Raw genomic sequence first — 7,792 nt, 5'->3', positions numbered from 1 at the left:
TAAGGCCACACCCCCTTGGGATCACAAGCCCGTCCGGGGTTACATTATCTCCTGTCCACATCTAGAGAAAGCGTGCCTTCTCCAACCCTCCCACAGAAGTCACGGGCCCCCTTATGAAAGGGACCTGCTTGCCTTCTGTTTCTGTGCCTGGACCAGTCTCGCCTGACCACGGGATGCTCTGACCTGCTTCCGTCAGGCTCCTGGCTTAGGCCCCGTGGCCTGGCTGAGGTCCGCTTCTGCAGCAGGAATAGAATCATTCCCACCAAGAACCCTAAGGATGGAGGCGGAGTGATTTTTCAAGAGATAAAAAAGAAATCTTAGTGGACCTTGAGTAGGTAGGCCTCCAGCTAACATCTCCTGCACAAGCTCTTTAAAAATGAACCACAGCCAGAACACTGAAGTGGATTCTTTGGCTGAGATTACCTCTGCCTAACTTAGTGTGACAGAGACTAGGTGGGAAGAGGCGGGACTCACTGGGCACAGGTGAATGCGGGCAGTCCAGGACGGCTTGGGGATCAGGCGGCAATGGGGCCTCAGTAGGAGGAACTGCTCTATGTTTTTCCTGAGCACTTTGTGAAATGAATGCTGCCCAGTTCTATTTTCTCTTGCCTTGTCGCCACACTCAACATTTGAAATCCTAGGACGAGAACAGTCGTCCATGATTAGGTTACAGCCAGGAGCTAAACTTGGGTGGTGACTGGAAGTAGGCAGTGGAAGGAGCTTCCAAAAGACATTTGGGCTTCCAAAATGGGAGGGCAAAGTGCCTGCTTCTCTACTCCTCTCAAGTCTGTGCTCCTCTAGGGAGAGGCGACCTCCCAAAATGAAACTGGGGTCCTCTTATCCAAGAGGAATGGATGCTGAATTTAAAGAATTACACATATTTCCCTTAGGTATTACAGGATAAAACACGTTAAATGGATCAAAGAAGTACTCAGATGAAAAGTATTGGGGCGCCTGGGTGACTCAGTTGGTTAAGCAACTGCCTTCGGCTCAGGTCATGATCCTGGAGTTCTGGGATGGAGGCCCACATCCGGCTCCCTGCTTGGTGGGGAGCCTGCTTCTCCCTCTGACCTCTTCCCTCTCATGCTCTCTTTGTCTCTCATTCTCTCTCTCAAGTAAATAAATAAAATCTTAAAAAAAAAGTATGAATTAAGTGGATTTACCTGAAAAGCAAGAAAGATTTAAAATAAGGGAACTAAGATTTCAACTCAAGAAGGTAGGAAGAGAACATGAAAATAAGCTCAAAATATGAAGAATTATTAAAAGTGGAAGCAGACATTCATCATCAAACAGAAAAAAAAGCCAGCAATTGTCTAGTAAAACTAATCAATCTGGTTCTTTGACTAGTCCAATAAAAGAGACTAATCTTTGGCAAGTCCAGTTAGGGAAAAAGAGGAGGTAGGGAGAGAGAGAGAGAGAGAGAGAGAGAGAGAGAGAAAAGACAAGGGCTCATAAGCACAAAATGGAGATTTTAACAAATGATAAGAGTAAACATGTTCAAACCTGCCAAATAAATTTGAATAGCCACATGCAAGATATTCTATGAAAAACTACCCACTACCAAAACTGACTCAAGAAACCTCAAAAGACCAAAAATCAGAAATTGGAAAGGTAGTCCAGAAGCTATCCCCCAAATGGCATCCAGTCCAGATGGTTTTATAGGTGAATTCCACCAACCCTGCATTGAATGGAAAATCCCTGTGATCTCTAACTTTTCCAGACAATATAAAATTTTCCAATTTAATTATTAAAGCCAGCATAACTTTGGTAACAAAGCAAAACAAACAAACAGAAAAAGACAAAGCCCCTCAAAAGAAATCTATGAGCCACTTCTATTTTCTAACTTAGATGGGAAAAACTCTAAGTAAAACGTGAGCAAACCAACCTAGTATTGAAAGAATAATTCCTGGGGCACCTGGGGGGCTCAGTCATTAAGCATCTGCCTTTAGCTCAGGTCATGATCCCCTGGGATCGAGCCCTACATCGGGCTCCCTGCTTGGTAGGAAGCCTGCTTCTTCCTCTCCCTCTCCCCCTGCTGGTGCTCTCTCTTTGGCTATCTCTCTCACTCTCTATCAAATAAATAAATAAAATATTTAAAAAAAAATTTCTATTGGCCAAGTAGTTTTCATTCCAAGCAAAGATGCAAAATTAGGGGCACCTGGGTGGCTCAGTGGGTAAAGCCTCCACCTTTGGCTCAGGTCATAATCTCAGGGTCCTAGGATCGAGCCCCGCATCGGGCTCTCTGCTCAGTGGGGAGCCTGCTTCCCTCTCTCTCTGCTTGCCTCTCTGCCTACTTGTGATCTCCATCTGTCAAATAAATAAATAAAATATATTTTTTAAAAAGGCGAAATTAGAAAAAAAAAATTCAGAACGTTGCCATGTGAGGGATGTGAAACACAGATCACGCAGATCACATCAGTAGGTTCCAAACCAGAGGAATCCCTTTTCTGCGTCTGCAAAAGCCTTCAATTTAGCAATGTTTGGAGCAGCTAAATCAGGCTCCTATTACAGAAGCTAAAGTCACCAGACTTGGTTTCCCAGACTTCCTTGCAACCGGGTCACAGATGTATGACTAATCCGAGCAACACCCAGACTTTGAAGGGGAGCTGGCCCCACAAAGGAGGAGGGGGGTCTGGGATCCCCTCTGCGCAGGGAGGTCATGGTGACATGGAGTCTCCATGGCTCGAGCAGCATGGGCTTCGGGGACCTGGTCTCGGAGCAGGAGCAGGGCTCTGCTCACCGGACTGGTTCTGCCGCTTCTGCTCCGGGCCCCGCAGTTCCCAGTCTGGTTCTCTGGCCCTTACTGGGAAGTCTGTGAATGCTGAACAAATACATTCCTTTTCATCCTAAACTCGCCAGGACCTTCTCTGTTGCCTACAAGGAGAAACCCTAATACCAGTATATCAACAATCAGCACCCCTAGGGCCCCATGCCCCCTCACAGCTTCTCTCTCTCCACAGCCTCTCCCTACACTTCCCGATGCTCGAGTCCTCTGTCGCCCATGTTCTCAAGGACTTCTTGCGGTCGGCAAAGTATATAAACGTCAAGTGTTCGGAGTAACTTACATTTGGTTCAAGTGTCCCCAGTGGGGAAGTGAGCAGACAGTGGCAGACTCACGTGGTTGTATGACGTCCTTTCCAGGGGACAGGAGGGGGGATATTTTAATAATAGGAAGGGGTGATGGACCAACAGACATGGTGGCTAATTTGCTGAAACAGGGCACCTCATTTGGTCTCAAGAAGTTTGGTTCTGTTTTCAAGTCATCTCTACACCCAACGTGGGGCTCGAACTCATGACCCCAAGATCAAGAGTCAAACGCTCTACCAACTGGTGCCGCGGTGCTGGGCGGTCTTAAAAGGCTTTAAGTATGGGTTGGGCACAAGGTGCGGAAGGGGTAAGAAGACAGTCCAGGCACAGGAAAGAAAGAAAGAAAAGGGTCTGCCGGAGTGAAAGGTGGAGTGGAGCATTAAGAGACGGGGCTAGACACGTGGGCAAGGGTCAGATCACATAGGACCCCGGAGGCCATGTCAGGGAGACCCTGTAGGCAGTTCTGGAAAACCACTCCGGTGGGGTATGGGGAGAAGGGAGGTCAGGGTGTCAGGAGACCAGCTGGGAGGATGTTGCTGTGAAGCTGGAGAGAAGAGCTGGTGTCCATGGCGGCAGCGGGGACGGAAAGAAGCGGATTTGGGAGAGATCAGGAGGTAAAACCAGCAGGACTTGGTGACCGGTTGTGTGGGGGGTGAAGAAGGAAAGGGGCAAGGATGACCGTCAGGGATTCTATTTGTACTGACTGAATAGCTGAGTGCGGGGGGTGGGGGTTGACCGTGCTGTTCACCGGCCGGACAACATGGGCGGGTCACCTATTTGGAGAGATGATGAGCTTAGCTTTGAACATGTTGTTTTAATGCTCGTGGGACATCCAGGGAATCCAAAATGCAGTGGGACCTGGATGTCGGGTCTCTGGAGAGGGGTCTGGGTCAGAGCAGAGGTGAGCCACTGGGGCGGGTGTGTGGGGTTTGACAGCCAGGGAATGAACGAGGGCAATGTTGAGTGTTCGTGAAGCACAAGAAAAGGAGAGAGCCAAAGACCGAGCTCAGGGGGGAGGCTGGCTTTCCACGAAGGACAGAGGACGGGAATCTACGGAGATTGAGAAAGGCCAGATAAGTCAGCAGGAAACGAGTGGCGTGAGTGCCAAGGTTGGAGAGGCCATGGGTACGCAGTGCAGAAAGTGAGTAAGATCATAATGGGAAGTGTCCGACAGCTACAGAGGGGTGGGGGGCACTGGTGACCTCAACCACAGTGGAGCCAGTGGGTGGGGGGACCCGTGCTGGAGAGCGGGAAGGCAGAGGGTGGTCAGGGTTAAAATTGGCAACTGCGAAGGGGAAGCAAGTGGCAGCTGGAGGCTGGGCTCGGGGGTGGTTGGAGGACTCCGCTCCCAACCTACCATGTGTAGATGGGAAGTGGGAGAAAGAGAGCCACAAGGAGGGCTGGGGACGGTTGTGGAAGGAGGTGATAAGGGCCTGTGTCCGGGAGGGTCACCGTTCCCGGGTCACAGGAGGGAGTCCCTATCGGGCCGGCATTTCCTCCCCATGCCCACCCCCTTCCTGCCCATGCCCAGGCTCTCCGTGGAGCTGGAAGACAGCAGGGCAGAGTCACACCCTGTGAGCATCTCTGTGCCCTCGGAGGTCCTTCTGCATGCCTGTAAGCTTGAGTTGGGGCTGGGGGTTGAGGCCGCTGAGGCACGGATAAGAATCTAGAACGTGGGGCCGTGGGGCTAGCAGTTAAGGCTTTTGGGGGCAAGGGTGGGAGAGGGCAGTGGGGGGAGGACAGGAGCCGGGGTTGGGCTTCTGGTGGGTGCGCTGCAGCAGGGACTCGAATCTGGGGGAATGATGCCCAGCGCCCACAAGGTGCCCACATGTGTCCCCCCGCCCCCAGGTCCCCATGCCTCTCCTCTTGCTGCTGCTCCTGCTGCCAGGCCTGTCGTACCCCCAGGAGGTCTGTGAAGTCTCCCAGGTGTCCATCCTGATGGAAGTGAACTGTGACAACCGGGGCCTGAAGGTGCTGCCCTCGGATCTGCCAGGAGACACAGCCATCCTCCACCTGAGCGCGAACCCCCTGGGCGCCTTCTCCACAGCGTCCGTGCAGTCTCTGACCCGGCTGGCGCGGCTGTACCTGCGTCAGAGCCAGCTAACCCGCCTGCAGCTGGAGGGAACGCTGCCTCGGCTGGAGAAGCTGGTCATGTCCCACAATAAGCTGAAGAGCCTGCCCTTGCTGGGACAGGCACTGCCGGCCCTCACCGTCCTGGACGTCTCCTTCAACGAGCTGACATCGCTGTCTCCCAGCGTTCTGAGCGGCCTGGGCGGGCTCCATGAGCTCTACCTGCGTGGCAACAAGCTCAAGACTGTGCCCCCAGGGCTCCTGCGGCCCGTGCCCCAGCTGGAGAAGCTCAGCCTGGCCGACAACAAGCTGAATGAGCTGCCCCTAGGGCTCCTGGATGGGTTGGGGAACCTGGACACCCTCTACCTCCAAGGGAACTGGCTGCGCTCCATACCCAAGGGCTTCTTTGGGAACGTCTCCCTGATTTTCACTTTTCTCCACAACAACCCCTGGTCCTGCGACTGTGAGATCCTCTATTTTGCTCGCTGGCTGGATAGAAACTCCGACAAGGTCTACTTGTTCAAGGAGGGTGTAGGCGACAAGGCCATGACTCCCAACGTGGAGAGCGTGCGATGCGTCAACCTGGCCAACACACCCGTCTACACCTACCCAGGAAAGGGCTGCCCCAGTCTTGGGGATGAGGATGACCTAAGCTACGATGACTATGAGAACGAGGAAGAGGTGGAAAAGGTCTCTGCCATGCGGGCTGTGGTCAAGTTCTCCACCAACACCAGAGCCCACACAACCCAGTGGGCCCCAACGCACTCAGCATCTGAGGCTTCCCCACACCGCCACGTGCCCCATCTGCCTTCCACCCTCGCGTCTGTGAAGAACCAGAGCCTGTTCCCAACCGCGCCCCGCCCCCCACCACCCACCACCCTAAAGCTCACCATGTCCCACCCCACACCCTCCACCACACCCCCCACCACCCTGAAGCCCACCATGCCCCGGCCCATGACCTCAACCACCTCAGGGTTCATCACTTCTAACATGCCCCCGACCGCCCCAGAGCCTACGACGACCTCCACCATGGCCCCCACCACCCCACAGCCCCCCATCACAATTCCGACCACCCCAGGGCTCAACACAACTTCTACCACACCCCTGACCACCCCAGAGCCTACAACGACCTCCACCATGGCCCCCACCACCCCTCAGCCCCCCATCACAATTCCGACCACCCCAGGGCTCAGCACTTCTACCACGCCCCCAACCACCCCAGAGCCTACTACGACCTCCACCACGCCCCCGACCACCCCAGAGCCCACAACGACTCTATTTCTCTCTGAACTGACCACATTCTTTGAGATCCCAAAATTAACCTCACTCCCTACCATTTTGGGATACCCGATAAGCCCCTCATCTGTCCACCTCCCAGGGGCCCACGAGGTGGTTCGAGGGAATCTGGAGAGCTCCAGAAACGACCCTTTGTTCAACCCTGACTTTTGCTGTCTCCTCCCCCTGGCCTTCTATGTTCTGGGTCTCCTCTGGCTTCTGTTTGCCTCTGTGGTCCTGATCGCGCTGCTGGCCTGGGCCCGGGACGCGGAGTCACGGGCCCTGGCCACGGCCACACACACAACACATCTGGAGCTTCAGAGGGGAAAGCAAGTGACTGTGCCCTGGGCCTGGCTGCTTTTCTTTCAAGGGTCCCTCCCTACTTTCCGCTCCAGCCTCTTCCTGTGGGTACGGGCTAACGGCCACATAGGGCCTCTGCGGGCAGGACGGCGGCCCTCGGCCCTGAGTCTGGGTCGGGGTCAGGACCTGCTGGGCACAGTGGGCACTAGGTACGCAGGCCACAGCCTCTGAGGGTGGGCAGTTTGGGGACCTGCAGAGGCTATGATGGCTTTCCTCTTTGGATCTAGATGGGGGTGGGTGGGCAAGGAGTATGGGGTCAGGGGGAGGCCTTTATCACTTTTCCTTTACCAGAAACCTCCTCTTCACAGCACACACACAACCTCGAACGCACAACCTTGGCAGGGCAGCAGGGGTGGAGAGGAACGGGCAGGTCACAGAACAAAGATCCTGGTTCCGGGACCACTAGGTCATTATCATCACCTTGGGGAAAGTTTGAGGGAAAAGCAAAGGGAACAGAGCAGGATTCTCACACGCATCCAAGGGAGGGAAATGGGAAAGGGCCTTATCGACGGGGCCCTGATAGTCGCTGGGGAGCACAAACATGGTGGTTTCCTTTTCTTTCCCCCTGTTGGGCATTTCCTACTTTTCCACCCTTGTATGGTATTTGCAGAATAAAACAAAACAAAACAAAAACCCTGTGTTTCCTCCGGAGACCAGAGTGCCCAGAGGGCCTATCACTCGCATGACCTAAGCCCCACCTGCCTCCGCCGAAGTTGGCTCCCTCACCCACAAACGTGCACCCGCTGCCTGGCGGGCCAACCACCAGGCCACCGCGGGTACTAGTTTTGGCTCTAAACCCTAAGTCTTCCTGGAGCGGCCACTCCTGAGGCGCACCAGTCCCCCAGCACCCAGGAGCCAGGCGGGCACCCGCCCCACTCCTGCCTATACCTGCCCAGCTCAGTGCCCAGTGCGTGTGCCTGGCGGCCTGCGCCACCACACCGGGTCCTACCGACCACCAAGCCACCCTGGCGAGGTGTCCTGCTTGCACTCTGGAACCCAC

General features: G+C 54.4%; 1 protein-coding gene across 1 annotated transcript; it reads left to right on the top strand.

Annotated features, from left to right (window-relative positions):
- The first annotated feature begins 4,941 nt into the window (after positions 1-4,941).
- Positions 4,942-6,963, top strand: GP1BA (glycoprotein Ib platelet subunit alpha). Its single transcript, XM_044248897.1, has one exon. The coding sequence runs from the start codon at positions 4,942-4,944 to the stop codon at positions 6,961-6,963; it is 2,022 nt and encodes a 673-aa protein (XP_044104832.1).
- The last annotated feature ends 829 nt before the right edge of the window (positions 6,964-7,792 follow it).

The sequence above is a fragment of the Neovison vison genome, chromosome 5 (assembly GCF_020171115.1).
Source record: "Neovison vison isolate M4711 chromosome 5, ASM_NN_V1, whole genome shotgun sequence".
NCBI classification, from domain to species: Eukaryota; Metazoa; Chordata; class Mammalia; order Carnivora; family Mustelidae; genus Neogale; species Neogale vison.
Note: the sequence above shows the minus strand (reverse complement) of the source record. Positions and strands in the feature narration are given on the sequence as shown.

Coding starts and splice junctions, on each gene's coding strand:
- GP1BA (XM_044248897.1), top strand. CDS start 4,942: ATGCCTCTCCTCTTGCTGCTGCTCCTGCTGCCAGGCCTGTCGTACCCC.